The sequence below is a fragment of the Bos mutus genome, chromosome 17 (assembly GCF_027580195.1).
Source record: "Bos mutus isolate GX-2022 chromosome 17, NWIPB_WYAK_1.1, whole genome shotgun sequence".
NCBI classification, from domain to species: Eukaryota; Metazoa; Chordata; class Mammalia; order Artiodactyla; family Bovidae; genus Bos; species Bos mutus.
The window spans coordinates 7,454,160-7,478,197 of NC_091633.1; the positions used below are offsets into that span (position 1 = coordinate 7,454,160).

General features: G+C 50.3%; 1 protein-coding gene across 2 annotated transcripts in view; it reads right to left on the minus strand.

Moving 5' to 3' along the window:
* The window catches only part of KIAA1671 (KIAA1671 ortholog), a 185,265-nt gene that overhangs the window by 128,269 nt on the left and 32,958 nt on the right, over window positions 1-24,038 (minus strand). For both annotated transcript variants that reach the window (XM_070385948.1, XM_070385947.1), the window contains 3 exons: window positions 7,015-7,195; window positions 3,649-5,247; window positions 1,651-1,738 (listed from right to left, as the gene is read on the minus strand). In XM_070385948.1, the coding sequence (XP_070242049.1) occupies window positions 1,651-1,738; window positions 3,649-5,192 (1,632 nt within the window). In that variant the 5' untranslated portion in view covers window positions 5,193-5,247; window positions 7,015-7,195. The remainder of the gene's footprint in view (window positions 1-1,650; window positions 1,739-3,648; window positions 5,248-7,014; window positions 7,196-24,038) is intronic.

The following is a 24,038-nucleotide window of genomic DNA, read 5'->3' on the forward strand; positions in this document are numbered from 1 at the left end:
TGTGACAACCTAGAGGGGCAGGACGGGGCAGGAGGGAGGGTCAAGAGGGAGGGGACCTGTGGATATACTTAAGGCTAATTCATACTGATGTATGGCAGAAACCAACACACCTTGTAAAGCAATTATCCTCCAATTAAAAATAAGTAAATAAATAAAAGAAAAACTTGAAATTTCAGAAAGCAGCAATCACAAACCCATGAAACCCAGCAGTTATTTTGTGAGATTTTTTTTAAAAAATTAAATAGACTAACCGAAAATACTTTCTAAGCAATTTAATTGCTGGTGATTTTTTTCTCCTTTTCCTAGCTGACAAATGAGGGGGTGAGGAAAGGAGCTGGGGCCATAATGGTGGGGGGGGAGTTGAGGGGGTTTCTATTAACGTTTTTTGATTTTTATTTATTTATTTTTGGCTGTGCTGGGTCTTCCTTGCTATGCAGGCTTTTCTCTAGTTTTGGCGAGCGGGGGCTGCTCTCTGTGGCACACGGGCTTCTCACTGTGGTGGCTTCTCTTGTCTCGGAGTATGAGCTTTAGAGCACAGACTCAATACTCACAGTGCATGGTCTCAGTTGCTCCAAGGCATGTGGGATTTCCCTGGATCACGGATTGAATGTCTCCTGCATCGGCAGGTCGATTCTTTACCACTGAGCCACCAGTGAAAGCCTCTGCTACTGCTGCTGCTGCTAAGTCACGTCAGTCGTGTCCGACTCTGTGCAACCCCATAGACAGCAGCCCAATAGGCTCCTCTGTCCCTGGGATTCTCCAGGCAAGAATACTGGAGTGTGTTGCTATTTCCTTCTCCAATGCGTGAAAGTGAAGTCGCTCAGTCGTGTCCGAGTCTTAGCGACCCCATGGACTGTAGCCTACCAGGCTCCTCCGTCCATGGGATTCTCCAGGCAAGAATACTGGAGTCGGTTGCCATTGCCTTCTCCAGCGAAATCCTATATTAGCATTTAAAAAAATTTCATTTGGCTGCACCAGGTCTTAGTTGCAGCATGTGGGATCTAGTTCCCTGACCAGGGACTTGGGCCCTCTGCATTGGGAGCTGGGAGTCTTAGCCATTGGACCACCAGGGAAGTCCCAACATTTCAAAATCTTCATTAATTTCTCAAAAAAGCAGACATTCTTACACAGGAAAGCCATATCCTCCTGTTTGCACAGACAAAAATTTATGCCTGACAATTATGTTTGCAAACAGTATGCAACACCAAGGAACAGCAAATCATGGGGCATCCCTCATGGCTCAGATGGTAAAGAACCTGCCTTCAATGCAGCAGACTCAAGTTCGATCCCTGGGTCAGGAAGATCCCCTGGAGAAGGAAATGGCAACCCACTCCAGTACTCTTGCCTGGAGAATCCCATGGGCAGAGGAGCCTGGTAAGGCTGCAGTCCGTGGCGTCACAAAGAGTTGGACACGACTGAGTGACTAACACACACACACACACACACACACACACACAGAGCAGAGTATCACAGTCTATCATACCGGAAGGGACTTTAAAAGTCCCAACATGAAAGGAAAAAAAAAAATGTCTTATAGTCCATGAGAGGTTTCTGAGTCTTTCCTGGATCTTCGAGATTGTAAAAGCCCCTTTTCCAGTAAGTATCACTACCCACTGGGAGAAAAAAAGGACGTGCCAAGCGGCTTCTTACCTTTTCTCTTGGTTCTCTGGGAAGCTCACCGCTCAGCTCCAAACACTTTTCGTATCTGACTTCGTTGCTTGAAGCTGCACTGGAAAACCTGTCGCAAGAGACCCAAGTTACTTGTGCACGGCCAGAAGCTGGGACTCCCTCCAGCCCACACCCCGTAACCAGTTCAGGAACCCAGGGGTGAAGAGCACTGAGGTCATCAGAGCAACCCTGCCCCATTTCCTCCAAGATGGGTCGTGTCCTTTCCAGTCGCCAAACCTCTCGGGCCCAGGAGGGAGAGAGCCTACCTTAAGCACAGCATCACTGGGGTGGCGGCAGCCCTGGGCTCGGGGGAAGGGGCCTGGGTGTTCGTGCCAGCTCTCCTTCCTGCCTCCCCACTGAGGGAGCTTGGCTCAGGCTCGTGACCTCACCTGAGCCTCTGTCTCTTCATCTATAAAACGGGGATAATTAACGCCTCCCTATCATCTTTTGTAGGTCAGATAAGAGGCTACCCAAGGCCCTAATAGCTACATGAGGGTGTAGAGAGAGGAGCGAAGATGCCCCAGGAGTGATAATTAATGGCTGCAACCCCACAACAGCCAGCAGCCCCACTGCAGACCGACCGCGGGACTCGGGGGCAGTGGGCGGTCAGGGAATGTGTCAGGGAACAGGCTTGCCTTTGCTTCTGGGTGACCTTGGCCCAGTCTTGATCACTCTCTGGGCCTGTTTCCCAGCTGTAAAGGGGAAACGAGAGAAAGGGGAGTTGGAGCTAGACTTTTCCCCATCTCTGCCGAGTTCTCTGGAGCAGAGGCTGAAAGATTAGTTCAGGGTTGGGGGCCTGCAGAGAAGAGGGAGGTGAGACAAATCAAACGTCTTGAACTTGACCCACGGGCAGCAGTCCAAGGGCTGGCTCCAGGGACTCGTGAGGCTGTGCAGGAGTTGTTTCTAAACCCAGAGCCTCGGTTTCCCTACCTGTCAGATGGGAATAACCTGAGGGACTGGGGGGCGGGAGACTCAGGGAGGGGAGGTGCGTGAGGCCCTGACGTGGTGCCCCTTCCTCTGTTCCCTGGTTTTATTATTTTGTCACACCGTGTAGTTGGCGGGATTTTAGCTTCCTGACTAGGGACTGAACCTGGCAAAAGCGCTGAGTCCTAACCACTGAGTGGCCAGGGAGCTCCCCTCTTTCTCTGTTGCCCGAATTCAGGGGTCCTCGAGCCTGGCTGCACATGAAAATTACTTTGGAGACTCTGAAAAACCAAGATGAGAAGCCCTCTCCAGATCTGCTGAATCAGAGTCTCTGGGGGTGGGGGTCAGGCATCGATATTTTTTTTTTTTCCAGGTCATTCTAAATGCTGACAGCCAGTGGTCGCAGCTCTGGCCGAGCTGGTCGCCCTGGTTCCCAGGGCCGGGAGGGCAGTCTGCCCAGAGCTCCCGCCCCCTGGAAGCTCAATTGCTGACAAACTAAGTTGGTGGCGTGCGTGCCACTAATGAGCTGGCGACACACCCTGGTGGCATCTCCCTATCTTAGCCGAGAAGCCACTTGCGGAAAAACAAAGGAGGAAGAGATGTCAGGGGCCAGGCCCTGCTTAGAAAATTATCATTAACCAACAGGATTCATCCTATCATTTGGGACTATTAATAAATACAGTGTGTCGAGGGCTCTCTTGGGCTGAGCGATCTCCAGCGGTATTTGAGTCTTGGCCTTAATCCTTTAATGCAGGCCTTAACATCATTTCCCTTTACGAGATGAAGAAACCGAGGCTCAAGGTGGGGAAAGCGACCCGCTCAAGTCACTGGCCCTGCCGCTGGCACGCACAGTGAAGCGGTGCCATCCTCCACACTTCAGCCTCCTGATCTGAGAAATGGGGGCTACTGCCACTTTCTCTCAGGGCTGGGGTACCAAGTGTGCCCAGTACAGAGCCTGGTGCCCTGCAGTCTCCTTCCACCTCGTGGAGGGGGATCTCTGGTGAGGGGCTGGGGCTCTTGGAGCCTGGGGGAAACCCGTGGGGTATTCCCACTTACAGTTTGGTCAGGTCCGCTGACAGTGGCCGTGTCTGGACCACCCTCCTCCTGAGCTCCGGCTTTGCTTCCGAGCTCTCGGTGGCCCAGCCTTTGATCCGCTCCTGGACACTCACGCCCGCTTTCTCTGGCTCCGGCGGGATGGCTGGGGACTCAGGGGTGGCTGGTGGGGACTCAAACCCCGCTGCCAAGGCCGAGGCGCCCTCCTCCCCAAACAGGCCAATGCGATTCTTCACGCCGCCCCGGGGGGTTTGCTCTCCCCCGACCCGGGTCTCTCCAGCAGCCTCTCTGCTCCTGACCTCAGCCATGTCTTGGCCTTTTCCAGGCCTGGGCAGAGGGGACTGGGGGTCCTTGGCTGCCTTCTCTGGCTCCTTGTCCAGCTTGGCTTTCTCCTCCCCGAGACCCTGGGCACTGGTGGGGGTGACCCTGGCCGGGCCCCCTGCGGTTCTGAGGCTGCCCATCTCCCCCTGCTTCAACAGCAGCCTCTCTTTCCGTTCCTGGATCTTCTGGGCCACCTGCAGGAAATCGGAATCCGGGTCGTGTGGAGGTGCCTCTGCTTTGACCAGACACTCCCTGTCCACCCTGGGTTCTGGGTCCGGCCTCTCGGGTCCCCGCTGCTGGGCGGTGGGCCCTGCTGTGGCCTCATCTGCCACCTTCCTCGCCAAGGCCTCTCTGCTCTCGAACCGGGCCGTGAGGTCCACAGACAGAGGCCTGGGCCTCCTCACCCACGTCTTCTCGGGAGGGGTTGGGGGCAGCTTCCCCACCGCGGCCACCCCACCGGGGCCTGGCTTCGGAGTCTGAATGGACTCGGTGAAGATGGCCGACACAGGCCTTCTCTTCGGGCGAGGCCTGGGTGGCTCCAGGGCGGTGCCTCCCGCGTCCTCCACGCTGCTGGCCTTTGACAGAGGCTCCTTTGGGCCGGTATCCTCTGGGGTAGCCACCGTCCTGGAGTCCTGAGGCAGGGAGGCTGGCCGGGGGAGGCTCCCCACGGGCTTTCGGGCTGGCGGGGCAGGCTTGGCGGCCACCTCAGGACGGGGGGCGGAAGCGGGTCCCTGAGACATGCCTGCATTGGCCTCGCAAGCCCCCTTCCCCAGAGCGGGGCTGGCTTTGGTGCTTTCGAAGATCACGGGGTTTGGCATGGGCTGTGATATGGCGGCCTTAGGGAACAGAGACACGTTTCTCGGGCGGTCCCCACTCCCCGCCTCCTGCCCCGCCAGGCCCGGCATCTTCTCGTTCAGACGCCCTGAGGCCACGTCCTGGGAGAGCCCCCCGGCGGGAGACGGCCTGGCCAGGCTGGGCCACAGGGGTGTCACGTCCGCGGCCTTCTCCTTGGAGAAGGGTTTGGGGGCGAGTCTTGGCAGAGGAAGCAGGCGGACTGGGCTCCTGAGGGGGCTTTTTCCTTCCAAGAGCAGTGCTGAGGGGGGCCCCGGGGCATCGCCAGCCTGGCGGAAGTAGGTCCGCGTCAGGGCCTCCTCCTTGGAGAGCTCGCCCAGGCCTGGCACCCCCGTCAGGGAACTTATGGAGCCGACCTCCACCCGCGTCGCCATGGTTACGGTTGTGGCTCCATGGGGAAGAAGCACGTCAGAAACGGAGAGGCAACCACTAAAAAAAATTTTTAAAGTAAATTTAAGATTCAGTCAGTGTCTGGGTTGAAACAGAGAGATTTGAGGGGGAGATGGAGATGGATGAAGATCAAGAGACCGGAGCCCCGGGTCTGGACTAGAGCTCTCCACTGACCACCGGGCAAGCCTGGGCCAGTGGCCTGCACCTCTCAGCTCTGGGCAAGGTCAGTGGACTAAAAGGCCTGACTCTGAAGTTCATTCCAGCTCAAAGGCTGCCCGAACCATGCCAGTGTTCACTTGGACTTTCCCAACTTGTTTAATCTCAAGGCCAGCTTTCAGGGTAACGAACGATGCTCTCAGCTGTACAGATATGGAAACCAGTGGAGAGAGGCCGAGTAACTGACCTGAAGTCACTCAGAGAACAAAAGAGGCAAAGTTGGGCTTCGAACCTGGGTCAGACTCCAGACGCACACCGCAGGCTCCCAGGGTAAGCCCTGGTGACATTCTTGTCCCTGCCCCTCGCAGTATTTTCCCATTTCAGAGCCTGCGCACGTCAGGCTGATCCTCACCCTCTTCAGGACCAAGCACAGAGAGGGCAGGTGACCAGCGCCAGCTCATACAGACACCCAAAGCCGGTGTTCCCAAGGTCACAGAGTTGGCAAAAGGCCTCAGAACTCCAGCTCCCCAGACCGTCCCTTATCTTTCCCCGTCCCAGTCTTTCCAGAAGTCTTACAAAAAAGAAAAAAGCCATCTTCATTTTCCATTCTACCTGCTGTTATTATTTTTTTTTTTTTGCCTTTGGGTTCTTTTTAGCTGAACACCTATTTTAAGCTGACTGCCTTCAGAGTCTCAGTAAGAAGAGTATCATCAGCTAAGGACGAGAGTTGCCACAAGTCAGGCCTCAGGGAAGCCAAGGGCTCCCTCTGTCTCACGAATCACATCCTCCTCCCTACAACCCTACGAGATGGGGGTGTGATCATCAGCCCCTGTTTTGCAACGGCTCAGGCACGAGCCCCTTGCTCCTCCAGCCATGAGCTCTGCTCTCTCAGGACAGGAGACCTCTCTGGTCCATCCTCCAAAGACCCTGAGAGGCAGGGCTTGTCCTTATCTCCCTTTGTAAGGATGGGGCCCAGAGAGGTGGTCCGACTTGCCAACCATCACACAGCTGAAACTGGATCTCAAGTCCTGGATCCGTTCAACTCTCCCCTTTTAACAGTAACGTCCTGTTCCTTTCTGGTTGTAAAAACTGCCAGACGATTTGCTGTTCTCGATGCGTCCCCTACCCTAAAAACCCCACCTTCATGCCAGTGCTGTTTCCCTACAAAACTGCCCCCATCCTGCCCCCTCGTCTAGATGGGCTAAAAGTAGAAGGTGTTTTAGTTCAACGCAAGCCTCCTGCTTCCCTTCGGGGGGCCCCACACTGCTGCCCCCGGCTCTGACTCACACAGCAGCCTGCAGGAAAGAAAGGCGGACAGATTTTTATCTTTTCTCTTCCCTACACGCTCGATGGTGCTAAACTGATTCCTTCTTCCCAATGCAGAGAACACCGTCTAGATGGGGTCAGAGGCAGAAGAGAGGGATGGAAACAGAGAACCAGAAAATCGAGAGCAACCTGGGAGGAATCCGTCGGCAGTGACCCGGGGCGGAGTGCACAGGCACACAGAGTCCTGCCCCAAACCAGGACTGCTCGTCATTAGAGCCAGCTCCCGTGACCTCCGGGACACAGATGTGAGACATGGGACAAGAACAGGATATTCAGGGGACAGAGAGAAGATTCCCTGGCAGAACCCACAAGAGCCCCACTTACCCGAGCTGGAAGGTCCTGGCTGCAGACGTGTGACTGCTGGAGAAAGCGAGCAGTATCTTGTCTCATCGCGGATGAACGGGACTGTCTGCACACTCGCCTGGCAGAAGCCGGCAAGGGGTGGGGTGGGGGGTGGGGGGCAACAGGGGTAGGCTGGTCCTGGCAGGCTGAGTTTCAGGCAGTTCTGGGGAGACACAGGGCGACAGGCTCAGTTCTGGGGTTCTGGCAAAAATATGGGCACAGACAGCACGAAAGCTTTTGAGCTCCAATCGCATCCCGCTGGCATCTCTGCCAGCTTGTAAAACTCAGCGCTCCTGTCAGCTTTTCAGTATTGTCGCCTTGTGGATACATGTAGGCATTAAGGGTGCAGAGTCCGCAGTCGGCGCTCAATAAAAACCGCCCCTGTTCCTCTGAAATATGTTTTATTGAGCACCTACTGTGTGCAGAAGGATGAATAAGACATATCTCCTTTGTTCAGGGAATTGAGTCTTGTGTGAGAAACACACACACACACACAAGCAACTATGCTGGGCAATAAACATGGCTTATAAAGAGGGACATGGGGGGAGTGCTTCCCTGGTGGCCCAGCGGTTAAGATCCTACGCTCCCAAAGAAGGGAACACAGGTTTGATCCCTGGACAGGGAACTAAGATCCCGCGTGCTGCAAGGTGTGGCCAAAAATAAATAAACCAAAAAATTAAAATAAATAAAGGGGGCTTCCTAAGAGGCTCAATGGTAAAGAATCCACCAGCCAATGCAGCAGCTGAAAGATACATGGGATCGATCCCTGGATGGGGAAGATCCCCTGGAGGAGGAAATGGCAACCCACTCCAGTATTGTTGCCTGGAGAATCCCAGGGACAGTGGAGCCTGGTGGGCTATGGTCCGTGGGGTCACAAAGAGTCAGACACGACTGAGACACTGAGTGACTGAGCACGCATGCAAATAAAGGGGGACATGGGAACACAGAAAAAGGAAGATTGATTGCCTAGAGTTGGGAGTGCTGGTCCCAGGAGACTCCCCTGGCCTAGAGGAGGTAACTCATGAGCACTCGGGAGCTGGCCAACTCGGGAGCTGGTGCCCCTGGCTGTCCTGCTCAGCAGCACTTGGAGGTCCTCACACGCCTCCTTGGGGCCTTTGCACATGCTGTGTCTGCTCTCTGAGACGCTCCTGTTGCTACACACAGACACTGGCCCAGCCAAGGTCACAGTTCAGACACCACTGCCCGCCTCCAACCCAGTACTCTTACATGTCCAGAGACCCACAGACACACAGCAGGACTCATAAATACACAGTTATATTTCATAATGCAGGATCCCTCGCTTCATATCAACGGAGGTCCCCAGAGGACACCCCAGCAGCTAGCACAGTGGCCTGGCAGATAAGAGCACTGAACGCATCATTATTGAGTGAATAAATAAATGAAGAGCTATCTTCCTGGCCCTGCTGCCCAGGTGCTGCTAAGATTCTGAGTAAGGGCAGGAGTCCTGAGTTTCGTGGCACTGAGCAGTCTAGAACATAAGGTAAGCAAGTTCCTCTGGCAAGCTCTGGTGTGGCCGTGCGTCAAATGCTACTGAGTGACAGAACCAAAGAGCTGTGAAGAGCTCCGCTGGGCAGCCTGGCCCACCCCCACCGACAGGTCCCACTGACGGGGACTGGCCACTGTCAGACACCTGCTGTGATGGCATTAACCCCACACTGTCACAGGCGCTCATCTGCCCGAAGGTGGCATGAACGGATGCTTCTCTGTACGGCTTTTCCTGGGAAGGACCACCGAGAGCATCGTTGCTGAAGCAGGGTCCATGGCTCATAAATGTCGCCTGAAACTTTGGGATCCCTGAACCCCATTTCAGGGGCCAGACTGCAGGGGAGGGAACAGGGGAAAACAAGATAAAAGATTCTTAGTCCACTTCCTTCTTAACCAGAAGGGTGTCTCTGTTATCCGTAATTTCCTTTCTATCTTGGGCTCCCTCTCAAGTTTCCATTTAAAATGCCAGGCAGATGCCTGATCTATAAATATGGTTGCGGGAACGAATCAATGAATGAATCAATCAATCACTGAACACAGTAGGGGTGGGGTGGGGAAAGAGCTTTTAAACCACCGTAGTGGATGGCTAAATAATATTTTGATGTCTTTCCCAAACCTAGAAACCCATGAGTCTCAGGTTTTCCTTTAACCTGTTGTAAAATACAAGGAGACTGACTGAAATGCATGCTTTAAAATCTTGCTTTAAATGCATCACATATGTTATGCTTAATTTAAGAGATGTTAGTCTCTTCCAAAACATTTCAGAAGCCCACTCACACAGAAGACAGATGCTATTTTTTTTTTCCTGGGGTGGCCTGGCTCGCTCTTTTCAAATATATTAGCACGGTTGCCAGAGTCAGGTAAACAAGAGCCTGGAGAAAGCAGGGACACGAGGTATGAGCTGTGTCTGGTTTTCTCTACGAATCAACGTGGAGGTTGGCTCGGAGAGGGATAGACGGGCAGCTCTGGGAGGTCAGGAGGCCAGGGTGGACCAGGACACGTTGGATCTGTGGGCGGCGGGTGGACCTCTGCCGTCCCTGAACCTGCCAAGTCCACAGGCTCGATCTCTCTGAATTGATCTGCAAGGTTTGAGATTCCCATTTCCTGCAATTTTACGCAGGGAAAAACCATGTTCCTGGGAGCTGAGTCACCAACACCAACAGCGGCTGAAATGAGACAGGTGCCCCAGGTCAAGAGCATTCATCCCTCCACCCTTCTGACCTTCCTTCTCTAAGTCGGGCTCTGCATCGGACGCTGGGGGCGCGGCCGTGGAGCGCATAGGCTCCAAGGGGATCCGACAGAAGCTTGAAGGGGCAGAGCAGGAGAAGCCCCTCCATTCAGAACCGGACTGTTCGGCAGCTTCACTCTCAGATTCGGAGGCGTTGATTCATTCTAACAGCTGTTGTTGATCTCTCATAATTACACCCCTAAATCTGATCCGAGAGCTCACAGTCATTCACTCAGCCAGCTCTGGGTGCCGTTTTCCTGGGAATGCCACCATCTGCTGAGGGCCGGGAGCCAGTCCTGACATCTCCCAGCATCTTCCGGAATGTGACCTGGCCTCCCAAATCTGCAAATCCATCCGGCGTGGCACCCCGTGCAAGGGTTGCCCCCAGGAGAGCAGGACTGTGATAAACGCGGGTACTTGGTCCACTCACAGACCCCAGTAGGAGAGGGACCAACGTGTAATGTCAATGGAGTGCGTGCATACCCTCCTCTCCCTCCCGTGGCTGCGGCCCTAGTTCATTCATTCATTCCAATACACAAGTACTGAGCACCTACTCAGCCGGTATAAAGAGCTCGCCTGCCAATGCATGAGATATGTAAAAGACACGAGTTTAATCCCATCCCCTGGAGAAGGAAACGGCAACCCACTCCATTATTCTTGCCTAGAGAATCCCATGGACAGAAGAGCCTGGCAGTTTACAGTCCATAGCGTCGCAAGAGTCGTATGTGGCTGAAGCGACTTAGCATGCGCACACACCATGTGTCAGGCTCTGTGGATACAGCAGAGAACAAAACATATAGAAAGCCCTGTTCCCATGGAGCTGAATGATGAAGGTGGGGACAGACCATAAATGACATAGACAAGCAAGACACATGGACAGTCAGGTAAGCGACTTTCTCTGCTGGCGCCTCCTCCAATCTGTTCTTCTGGCAGCAACCAGAGGGATTCTCTAGTACACAGGTTCATCATGCCACTCCCCTGCTCAAGGCCCACATGGGTGGGTCTCCCCACTGCCCTCTGAAGGAAGATCAGACTCCCCTGGGGCCCACGGCAGGGTCTGGACCCTCCCCAGCTTCAGGCTCATGACGGACGGCTCCTCCTTTGTCTGTCTGTCCCTCACACTCACTCACATTCTTCAGCACATGAACCCTAGGTGGGTCACGAGACCCACTATGCTTTTCCTTGCCTTCAGGCTTCTACACTGCCATTTCCTGCCTGGCTAACCTCAGCACCAGCCACCTCCTCCAGGAAGCCTTCCCTGATGTCCCAGGGTGGGTTCAGGTACCGCCTCCCTGCTCTGCTATCCAACTCTCCTAGCTCCTCCCTAGCCCAGCGCTGATCCTGCATGTGGCAACCGCCTCCAGAATGGGAGCTCCTGGCCAGGAGGGTCCTGAGTCCAGTTCACAGCTGTATCCCCAGAGTCTGGCACCATACCAGACATGCGGTCAGTGTGCAAAAAATACCTCCAGGGAGAGCATGCCTGAGAGAAGGAAATAATAGTATCCAGGGCAGGTGTGGGTGTGAGAAGCTGACGTGCTCACCTGCTCCTGGGGACAATGCAAGTGACAGAAGCCGTGTGGCAATATTCACTTCCCGCTATTATTTTTGGAGATCCCATCAAGAGCCAAGGACTCAGTGACTCTGCACCTTCTGCCTTCTCCCCTGGATTACCATCATTCTACAGATGTGGAAAATGAGTCAGATCTCAAGCTAGTGAGGGGGAATGTTACGGCTGAAATCTTCTGACTATGAATCAAGTGTTTTCCCCACATATACCTCACCCCAAAAACATTCATTTATTTTTAACTTGGTCGTCCCGAGTCTAAAAATGTGTACTGTGAAAGGACTCTCACGCTCGTGCTTAGTCACTCAGTAGTACCCAACGCTGAGACCCCGGGAGCTGTAGCCCACCAGGCTTCTCTGTCCAGGGGATTTCCCAGGAGAGAAACTGGAGTGATTTGCCATTTCCTCCCCCAGGGGATCTTTCCAACCCAGAGATCGAACCTGTGTCTTCTGTGGCTCCTGCATTGTGGGCGGATTCTGTACCACTGAGCCATAGGGGAAGCACTCTCCGGAAGGAATCTAAAGAAAGACAAAATCACATACACAAAAATGCCCTCTGCTGTGTTATCCATCCCGCTGCAATATGCAATAAGAACACATCCCAGATTTAGGGTGATAGACCTTATTTGAAAACACTCAGGACTCAAAGGAGAAGGCAACGGCACCCCACTCCAGTACTCTTGCCTGGAAAACCCCATGGGCGGAGGAGCCTGGTAGGCTGCAGTCCATGGGGTTGCTAAGAGTCGGGCACGACTGAGCGACTTCACTTTTCACTTTCATGCATTGGAGAAGGAAATGGCAACCCACTCCAGTGTTCTTGCCTGGAGAATCTCAGGGACAGGGGAGCCTGGTAGGCTGCCGTCTATGGGGTCGCACAGAGTCGGACACGACTGAAGCGACTTAGCAGCAGCAGCAGTAGGACTCAAAAGTCATTTGAAATCTCTATAAAGAGTTGCAAAGTCAGCGGGTAGACGAGATCACCGGTTTCCAGCCTACCCACAAATGGCACAAAAATCCTTTCATACTACATGGCCTGAGTTTGTGATCAGAAAAGATGGTTGCCATGGAAGTCATGGCAAAAACTCAGAAATAATCCACATTCTCCCCAAAAGGTGAACGCCTCTCGGCCACATGTAAGGGGCTATTCTGCATCTTCTGAAAGTGAAAGTTGGAGGGGTGGGGTGGTGGAGTCTGCGTAGGAAAGTGGGAAGAGCTTATGAGAATGCCATTGAAGAGAGGGTGACAGATGGAACATTTTTAAAATATTTACTTATTTTGGCCGCGCCAGGTCTTGGTTGCGGCATATGAACTCTTAGCTGCAGCATGTGGGATCTAGTTCCCTGACCAGGGATCAAATCCGGGCCCCCTGCAACGGGAATGTAGAGTCTTAGCCACTGGACCACCAGGAAGTCCTCGGATGGGGTATTTTTTTGTATTCAAGGCTGTGACAATGGTAAAGATTGTTTGAACAAATAGTCAAGGTCTGGAAGAGAAAAGGGACAGATGAAAAATAAAAATGTGTCAGGGACCTGGAGAGGAATTGCTATATTTATAAATTGCCTTTCATTTTGAGATTCCTTATTTCCATTCATGTTGTTTGTGCAGATTTCTTTTTAGGCTTCAATACCGGAAGTCCCCCTCAGAGCTGTGTTCTCCCCATCGATTCAAGATGGAGAGGCACCAAGGCTCCCTTCCTGCCCACTTTCAGAGCTTTCAAAAGCCAAGGATAAACACAAATATTATTTATTAAGCACCATACTGGATGCCAGGAACTGTGCCAAGTGCTTTAGGAAGATGACCTCATGCATCTCCGTAACAACACAAAGAAGCAGGTCCTGGGACTTCTCCGGTGGTCCAGCAGTTAAGGCACCTCGCTTCCACCGCACGGAGTGCAGGTTCCTGCCTGCAGCGCGGCCAAAAAAAAAGGGGGGCGGCCCTAACAGAAGCCCATGTTACTGGTGAGGAAACTGAAGCTGGCGTACCAAACGGATCTGCCGTGGGAGGTGGGAGTAACCCTGATCCAGGCTGCCTGCCTGGAGGGTTTCTTCCAAAGTCCACTGGGCTTAACCAGAACAGGTGCTTTTTATGATGTTACAGTGTAAAGGACACTTAACACCCATAAGGGCAGCTATTATCATTCGCAAAAGTGCCCATGTTGGGACAGTGGATTATTCTGTCATCCTACTTTTTAAAGAATACCATGGTAGAAACCACATAATAACATAAAATTCATCATTTCAAAGTGTGCGAGCAGTGACATTTAGTAAATCCATGGCATTGTGCAACCACTGCCACTGGCTAGTTCCAAAACGCTTTCATCACTGCGAAGGAAACCCCACACCCAAAAGCTAAGCATCATCCCCCTTCCTCGTCACCGCCCCCACTCCCGCTGCCCCCATTCTCTGGCAAGCACTGCTCTGTTCTCTGTCTCCACAGAGTTGCCATTTCTGGATATTTCAAAGAAATGGAATCATCCAACATGTCTCTCACTCTAGTTTTGGCCTCAGTTCCTCCACCAACTCGCAATGAGGGCTTGGACAAGTCCCCGCCAGATTCTGCGATTCTCACTTGGCTCAACCCCAGGACTTATCAGGTCTGCATTATGCAACTTTTCTCTGTCCATGGTTCATCACCTCAGCCCCACCTCTACCCCCAACACTGCAGCCCAGCTCTCTGGATTCTGAGCTGCCTGTTCCACCCCTTGGTCCCCCACGATTCCTTCTGAAGTGGTGCTGAATAAAGGACTGCTGGGGGACTCAATAAAATTCTTATTCCGTGTTGACAGAAGTAGAGAGCTAAGTGTCTTACTGGAATGTGTGTGATTTTTGTTAAGAACTGTCTTCATCAGTAAGGCCTTGGCTTCTGTGTCAATTTCAAGTTGTAATGAGTTAAGAGCTGGGGCATCTGAGACTCCAATCCACAGGAACAGGTTGAGGTAAGGGTTATCCCCCAACTGGCCCCAGATCACCAGATGTGGGTGGCACACATTCACACCCACACAGAGGATCCTGTGGTTTATAGAAAGTGCTTGGGAAATGCTGATGTGTGTAAACTCATGTCCTTCCAAGCAGGACTTTTCAGAGCCTTTGGTGTGAGCTAATTGGCGTCTTATACACTCCAGAGCATAATCTAAGCTGCTTCACCCCAGCACCCCTTCTCCAGGTGCAACTGCTGATTTGGAGAAAGAATGTTACAAGTGACCTTTACGCCTCTATGTAAACATCCGTCTTTTCAACTTTCATTGGCCTGTTCCTTCCTACTATTTGTGCTATTTTGGGACTGGCTATGCACTCACCCCAAACCATTAATCAAGCAGCTTTTTTTGCTTTGTTTTTCTCTGGATCCAGGATGGGCAAACTACAGTCTGCAGGCCACATCCGGGCCCACTGATTGTTCTTGTAAATAAAGTTTTATTAGAATACAGACACATCCTCTCATTTACATGTAATCGATGGCTTCTTCCAAGGTATTAGGAGAAACCTGAGTGGCTGCCACAGAGGCCATACGGTCCACAAGGCCTTAAATATTTACTCTCTGGCCCTTTACAGAGTTTGTGGTCGCTGCTCTAGACTGTGGAGAACTCAGTCCCGAGAGACCGATTGCACTCCCCCAAGGATATGACATCCCCCTCTTTAAATTACCTAAAGCTCTCACACTTCTGGCAGACACCCATGCCTTCATTAAATCTTTACAGGCTCTCTACGTGACAATTACAAAAAAACTCAAAAATATGGATGAGCAAAATGTTTTTAATAATCCTAAATCCCACCACCCAGAGCCAACAGCCATTATTAGCAATCTGATGTCCATCAATCTGGCCATTTCCGATAAAAGTGGGGACTTACTCTCAAAACTAAAATGGAATCAGGGCATGCCGTGCTATTTGTTCAGGAGCTTGCCTTGTTTCATTTAATTTCAAAATTACATCATAAACATCTTTCACATCAAATAGCTGCATAACTTCTACAGCTGTTTTTCATGCTTTGTAGTATTCCATTACATGGCTATCTCATCACTACATGGAAACCATCCCCCACTATTGTATCCCTAGGCTGTTTCTAATCGCTGGCTGTTAAAACCAACACTGCAATGAACACTCACATGCAATGAACTTTCCCAAGATAAATGTTGCCCAGAAGTGGGCTGGCTGGTTCCAAGGGTGTACACCGCTGTTTTTTTTCCCCCGAGCTTTGGATATATGCAGAATGGACCTTTACACCAAAGGAAAAAACATTCCATGATGACTCACTTCAAAGCTTAGGAGGCCAGGGTTCTTAACCTCTGCCCTGGGGCAGACCCAATAAAGATGTCTAATGAGCAATAAACCAGGGCCCTGGGGGGGCTGGCTGTGCCATCACTGGGATCTTTACTGGTTCTCATTTACGGCCGGACCATCACACACTTGACTGTAAAATTTGCGAGCGCAATTAGAACCGGTGGGTCACAGGGAGAGATGAGTCTAGGCCCGGCAGGAAAGCTCTGGGAGGCCTGAACGCACTTAGGAGAGGTGGGGAGAAGGAAGCCCCACCCCGGAAATGACGTTCACAGCGGAGGCAATTGAACCTCGGAGCTCAACTCTACACATGCACAGTGCAAGAATGTGAGTATCAAGCGCGCTCTCTTTATCTGATCTGATCTGAAGAGGTGCATATTGCCCTTCAGAAAAATAAATACGTAATTCTCTCCGAGCACAGATAGATTCCTGGAGGAATTAGCCTATTTTGGCCCAAGAGCTGCCTTAAGTTCAGACTCAAACCCTGGGAAGGTCTGATCATCTCGCGCACCAGCCCCCACCGCCCCCCACCCCCAGCTCCAAAATAAATGGCTCCCACTGTCCATTGCCTTGGGGAAGGTATTCTAGACCATCTGCACCCACCCACCCACACACAGGCCAAAACTAACCAATTTGATCTATATTATAGGCCCTGCCTACACTTCCAGATTCCCAAAGAGCTCCCATGACCTGAGTATCTTTTTCACTTATTTATTCTCCGTGGAGAACCCTTTACCCCACAGCAAAATTTCCATTTGCCCAAATCCCACCCGTGATTTCAGGGCAGATGGAGGGACACCTCTTCCAGGAAGCCGATGCTGATTTCCTAAGCCGAAGTGTCTTCCGACCTTCTTTGGCAATCTGCCTGATCATCAAGCCTTGCATCAGAGACAAAGCCTGAGGGTCTCCCCTGGCAAAATTTAAGGATCCCTCCCCAGCTGGCACAGGACACAGACCCCTCTGGCTCTGGGTTCCCCTTTCCAGAACCCACCTGATGCCTGGCAGACGCAAGGCAGAATAGGCGAGCATGGGGCTCCCCAGAGGTGGAAGGCAGTCCATGAGGGACACATGGTGATCTTTGGTAACACTTAGGGTGCTCTGAAGGGCTTTCCAGGAGGTAAATAAATAGGATAATATAATAAAATAAAATAATATAATATAATGTATATTATTACATATTATATTATATATAATATAATATAAATAATTATAATATATATTAAATATATGTTTATATTTATATTTATACAAATATAAATATTTATATAAATATAAATATAAATTAATATTTATATTTATATTTATATAAATATAAATATAAATTATTATAAATATAAATTTAATATAAATATAATATAATATATTATATATGATATATATATAATATAAATAAATAATATAATAAATATTACTACCAGGAGGTATTATTATATATATTAATTATAATATAATTTCTATTACAATTATATAATAATATATATTATATATTATATATATATAAATTATTATAAATACATATATATTAAATATAAATATAAATAAAATAAAATAATATAATATAAATTATTTATTATATATAATATAATATAAATAAATAATATAATAAATATTACCACCAGGAGGCTCGGTGGTAAAGAATCTGCCTGCCAATGCCCATGCACAGGAGCCTGGCGGGCTATAGTCCATGGGGTGGCAAAGAGCTGGACGTGCCTGAGCGCGTGAGCAAGCATGCACGTGCTTACACACACACACACACACACACACACACACACACACACGATGCCTTGATATCCAGGTATAGCACGAAGCTTTTGTGAATGACATCCTGTGAAAACTGTTTCCTTTCTGATTCTCAAGGGTGCCTTCCCATGAAGTCCTGAGGCTGTCTCTGCATGGTGCCACCATGACTTTAACACCTATTCTACCTGCTATCCTGTTAGTATACTGAAAGACAGTATACGCCCCAGTTTAAGAAAGACAAAAAAGCCCCAAGCTTAGACCATCAGCTGCAGCAGTGGACTTTAAAATATAATTATATTTTCACTATATTTAATTTTACTGTTGTTTTCAATTTAAAACAATTGTTTTATTTTAAACTATTTATCAATTTAAGACAGGACACTGGTTTGCTATTTATAATACAGATTTTCATAACATTTCTTTTAAAATGTTAACTTTCAGAAAAGTGAAAAGTTTGAACAGAAAATGATGGTACAGGGGTTATGTGGAAATGGCAAAAGGCCCCTGAGGCTAGAATTCACTGGGAAAGTGGAAAGAACATGGCATTGGATTCAACAACAGGCAAATGCAGCTTCTGGTGCTTCCTCTCCATCTTCCTGCCTGGAACAAAGATGTGATGCCTGGAGCCAAGGCAACCATTTTGGGACCACGGGCTCACAAGTGATACTTTAAGTGACATGAAAAAGACCTTAATGACATAGCTGAGCCACTGCACTAACTGAACTATTCTCCTCTGGATTTTTGTTGTTGTTACTGTTATGTGAAAAGTAATGATGTACTGTTTAAGCCATTGTTCGTTAAAGTTTCTGTTACACGAAGGCAAAAGCGTTCCTAACGGACACAGAGAATTTGGTACAAATTGGCTAAGTAGACAAATGTCTTCTAAGTAAACATAGTGAATGCAGTTGTGCTTTTGACAAGCCACTTCACCCCTGAAAGCTCGGTTTCTTCACGGGTGAATTAAGTTCAGTGATACTTACCTCAAAGGATTCTGAGGATTAAAGGAGATGGTGCGTGTAAAACACCATCAGTATACTTGGCACATACATAGCAGGTTTCTGCAAATGCATGGTAAATAATGAGCAAATAAACAAACAGAACATGAAGCCTGTTGGAGGGACTGGTAGGTTGGTGGATTTTTTTGTTTGTTTTAACCTAGACTTAAAGGGATAGCTCTCTGATGAAGGAATTTGAGGGAGACAGTGATTCAGGGCACTCCACCCTGACTCTCAAACCGTACCCCAGTGCCCAGCTGGGGACAGGGGAAGGAAGTGTGACTGACTAAGTGGGTACTGTTTGCAACGCTGGCCTAAGGTCCAATATGAGCCTGTCATTTACACAAGCCTTGATTAAAATCAGAGGGCAGCGCCAAGGAACGTAGATCCCAAAGAGAAGCCAGGCACATGAAAATCCTGAAAGAATCGTCAAGACTGAACCCAGGGATGTAAACAGCCCCAGGTCCATCCCTGGCTGTTGCACCCACCCCGTCCCACCCCTCCCCAGCCATAACCATCAGGGCACTGCCCATGGCCATGAACCTGTGGTGCCAGCTGACACGCCCTCTCCTGACTTTCCCAGGATGATAACCGCTCCTCCCATGCCCTTCAGGCAGCTGACTCCTCCTCCTCCTCGTCTGGGACCAACTTCCCAGCACCCCTGTGGACCTGTCAGGGCCCGGCTCTGCCAGCCTTGGGGCACGACAGTCAGGCCCTGCTCCTGGCACAGGAACTGAGGCCTCCGTGGAGCTGAAGAAATACCCCTGGCCCAGCCGCCAGTGAGAGAACCCCATGAACCGTCCTGAGTTTCTTCAGTTGCTTTGTCCTGACCTATGAAGCTGGGCCCTGGGAAAGCTCTGTGTTAATAATTATCATTGTCAGATCACTAACACGAATGGAGCACTGACTTTGCGCCAGACAACACACTAAATGAATTCCCCCACTTAATCCATCTTCTGAGCTGGGCTGCGTGATTAGGCCCATTAGATGGATGAGGACAGTGGAGGCCTCAAGGAAAGTTTAGCAGTTTGCCTAAGAGATGCAGTCGGGATTCGAACTCTGACAGCCTCACTCCCAATCCCACCTAGTTCATCCTCACAGCAGCCAACAGCTGTTGGCTTAAATGATGCCATTCCCTGCCCTCACCCTGGACCCCTCCCACCCCGGCAGTGCTGGGTGCTGTTAATCTCTCCAGTGACCTTCTGGAGCTGATGCTATTTTTATCCCCATTCTACAGATAGGTAAACTGAGGTTTCAAAAAGCAAAGTGAGGGGCTTCCCTGGTGGTCCAGTGGCTAAGACTCTGTGCACCCACTGCAGGGGGCCAGGGTTCGATCCCTGGTCAGGGAGCTAGATCCCACATGCTGCAACCAAGAGTTCACAAGCTGCAACCAAAGATCCCACATGCCTCAACTAAGACCTGATGCGGCCAAACAAATATTAAAAACAAACAAACAAACAAGAACAAAAAGCAAAGTGATTGCCTGAGTTTCAAATCCTACAAGGTAGGTCCTGCACTGCACTTTCCCACATAAGTACTAAACTTTAAATGTCAACTGATTTAAATTAAATGCAATTTTTAATTCAGTGCCTCAGTCACACCAGTCCCATTTTAAGGACTCAACCAGCACAGGAGGCTGGGTACCTTACTGAACAGAACAGGAAATTCTATCGGACTGGGTTGTACATACCCAATATACAGATGTGTAAACTGAGGCTCAGAGAGAGGGAGTCACAGGGGCAGGAAGGGACAAGCTGGCATTCAGTCCCTGGATGGTCTAACTTCACCTTCAGCCCCCCTCGGCATGCTGAAGGAATGGGCCACCAGGCTGACTGCCCTGACCCCAGGCCCAACCTTGTTTAACTGAACCACGAATTATTCACCCACGGTAAGGAGTCATGACCTTTAGCATTGCTGAGAATAGTTTATTTTGACCTCTTTCGCTCTCTGCCTTAAACGCAGGGTGAGAGGCGAGGGAGGCAGAGGAGAGGCCTCGGTTAATGAAAGGTTCTGGTTAACGGAGGATGCAGCCGCTCATTATGTAGCGCTTGTGGTTTAAAGTGAAGGGTGCCGCGTGTTCAAGGGGTCAGCCAGGGGCCTTGTGACTCCCACATCCATCGTCTTTATCAGGCGGTACTAAGAAAGCCGCTGTCTACAGGGCCAGAATGATACCATCGACACAGGAGGCCAGCACGGTTCACTTTCCAAGGTAACCTTTGCCACTTACAAGGATATAGGTGCCTCTCTGCGTGATACACGAGTTATCGTGAGCACATTCAATCTTTTACCCTTTCAGGTGGAGGCAGGTACAAAGAGTTTCGGGGTGGGGGGGTGGGGGGGGCAAAAATACAATTAAAGATAAGCTTTAAATTCATTCCCTGGGGTGGTGGCCGGGGAAAGGGGTGAACTGAGGGCCAGAGAGGGAGATTTCTCACTTTGGTAACTTTGCATTTTGAGCCTTGTGAATGTATATTAACCTGGCCAAATGAATATGTAACAGTTAAATTTTAAAACATTTAGGTATGATATGGACCATGAAGATTCTCGTTTTATATAGATGCACATGGATGGGCATACAAGTATGAACATGTGGATACTGAGAGACAGTGTTAGAAGAATATATAAGAAATACCACGTGGTCTGGGGAGATCCCACACGCCACGGAGCAACTAAGCCCATGCACCACCACTACCGAACCTGCGCTCGAGCCCTCTGGCCGCGACTACTGAAGCCCGCGTGCCCACAGAAGCCTGTGCTCCACGACAAGAGAAGCCACCGCCACGAGAGGCCTGCACACCGCACCCGAAAGTAGCCCCACAACTCGAGAAAGCCCGCATGCAGCAACAAAGCCCCAGTGCAGCCAATAAATAAACAAACGAAGAAATGTTCAGAGGGGCTGACTCTAAGTGGAGGGAAACTAGACCACAGGGGATTTTATTCCTTTTTTTTTTTTTTGCTTAGCTATAGTATCTAAATTTTATATCCTACTAATAAAAACCATTTATTGAACGTGTAGCCGGTTTCCAGGAGAAACACTTCACAGGCAAAGACTCATTTTGTAGTATTTTACTCCCATTTTATAGAAACTGAGGCTCAGAGACACCAAAGACCACGAAGACCACCACCTGGGTTCCTTTGCTGCATTGACTTCTGATCAAATGAATGTGCTTGTGACAAGGAAAAAAGAAGCGTTTTAAAAATGCTAGATATGTGGGAATTCCTGGTGGTCCAGAGGTTAAGACTCTGCACTTCCATTGCAGGGGGCACGGGTTCTATCCCCAGTCGGGGAACTAAGGTCCCGCATGCCCTGTGGTGTGGCCAAACATAAATAAATAAAAAGAATGAGGACAAGAAAAAAAAATGGAATTGCAATTATTATGTTTTTAATGCTAGATTCGTGAAAGCATGAAGTGAAACAGAATAAATTTCTGAATATAAGATGCATGTCAAAGACCCCAAACCTTTCTCCAGAAGGGTGCGGCTGATTCCTAGAGTGCCCTGCCCTATACCCTCAGCTCTGAGATGCAGAAGGCTGCCTACTGAAGATGACCGTGATGCTCTGGCTTGTTTTCTGGCCACTGGAGCACAGGCTAGAAGTGCCCCACGGGCAGCCTCCCACCTTAGACGGATGGCAACTGGTGTATCAATGCCCCAGCTCCCTGCTTCTCTGGGGTAACCTCCGAGGTGCTGTCGGGGTGACACAGCCCATGTTAGCTCCTTAACTTCCCTGTCTCACCTCCACACTCGCCTGATGGTGCTTCCTGAGGGCACTGTCTCCCCTATCTGGTCACTCCCTTCCGCAGTAGGCCTGTTTCCAGACAGACTCCAGGCTCTCTACCCACCTGGACTCCAGGCAGACCTACTGCCTCTCACAGGCAAGTCTAAAGTGAACGACGAGGACAGACTCAGGATGGGCCAGGAGTGCAGCTATAATGAGAGGCAGCATCTACAGAGTGGGTGTGTGTGTGTGCGTGTGTTGGGAGAGGGTCTACCCTATGCTCCCAAATCCTTTCATCTCTAAAAGATATGGAGAAGGACCCATCCGAACCTTCTTGCTTTCGGTCACCAGCAACAAAGCTCTGCAAAGTCCCTCTGAGGGCAGCGAGGGCCCTGCCCTGAGCCATCCCACTCAGCCACCAGCTCTGAGAAGAATCACCTCGGCAGACAGGGGTCTGTTCCCTGAAGAGTAATTTCAGACCCCTCCCCTGAAGGCAAGCTACCCCCCATCTGGTGACAGAAAACACTACGATCTCCTAAATTCAGATTAAAAACTACCTGCTCTCAGTTCTTCCAGACCCTAATTTTGCCCAATGTAATCAGCAGTTATTAAGAGCTCAGAGGATGATGTGCTTGGGAGACAATATGCAGGACTGGCAACCAGAAGTCCCGGTCCTCTGTGCCCTGTCTGTGTCCCTCTGTAAGACCATGCAGAAAGAGGACCTCCAGAGTCAACCAGCTGGTGTCCAATCCCATCTTGACCTCACCAGCTGTGTGACCTCGGGCAAGTCACTCCACCTCTCTGAGCCTTGGCTTTCTCAAGTATAAAATGGAATCATGAGTAGGTATTTCACGTGCTTTTGTGAGGATTAAAAGAGATCACACGTGCAAAATGGTTAGGGCACCGCCTGTGGCTGCCATATGCATCAGTTACAGTCCTTATCAACAATATTATTAATCACCAACTTAACGGACATGAGTTTGAGTAAGCTCCGGGAGTTGGTGATGGACAGGGAAGCCTGGCGTGCTGCAGTCCATGGGATGGCAAAGAGTCGGACACGACTGAGTGACTGAACTAAGAGAGAGAATGAGGGATGGGGAGGAGCCTGTGCAGTTAAACCAAGGGCAGGATAAATGTGGGGAGCTGGGGGAGGGACGGGCTTTGTCCAGCATCTCAAACCACACAAGGAACCAAAGAGGCTTAGGAAATGTATACAGCAGGCGCTCGGTATGCAGGAAATCTGCTTATCATAAAATTCCTCCTCAGAAGGTGAACCCAAGGAAATGACCTCTCTGGGCTTGGAGATCCTTTTATGTCCAAAGTGGCAACTATTTTGCAAACGGCCCCAGGTTTCCGGCAGAAACAAAGACAAGTAGCCAACTTCTTCCTAATCACAGCCTCTGGGCTCACATTCTGGTTCACCGGAGCCCCCATCCTTGTCTGTCTGCTGGAGCCGGCAGATCCCCGACAGAGCTCACCACGCTGAGCATGCCAGCCACCGGGGGGAAGAGCCTGCCCACTGTAGTAGACACTGTCGGAACCCCCACCCAAATCCTCCTGGCATGGGTGGGCAGATTTCTACTGCTGCTGGGACAGTTTAAAGGCATGTTAAGGAGTCTCCTCAAGGTTCCCAGCACATTTTACAAACCCAGCTGTCCCCAGAAGTATACTGATGGTCAGCAAACCCTCAAGTGTCCCACCACCCAAGAACATCACTTGTCCTGGCACCCTCGCCTCAGGCTGTGCCCCTGAGGGAGCCCAGCCTAAGACACCCCTCTTTTTCCTAGAATCCCTGTCTCACAAGAGATGGACTTGTTCGGAACACCCATCCTCCCCAGGGGCATCGTGAGACGATGGTGAGACACACCCCGTTGTGAAACAGTCTGCTACCCTCTGACGACCGAGATGGTGGGAGGTGCCAACGTATGCGCTGGCTGAATTTGGAGTTGCTCCTTTACCAATTTATTCAAAAGATTTATTGCC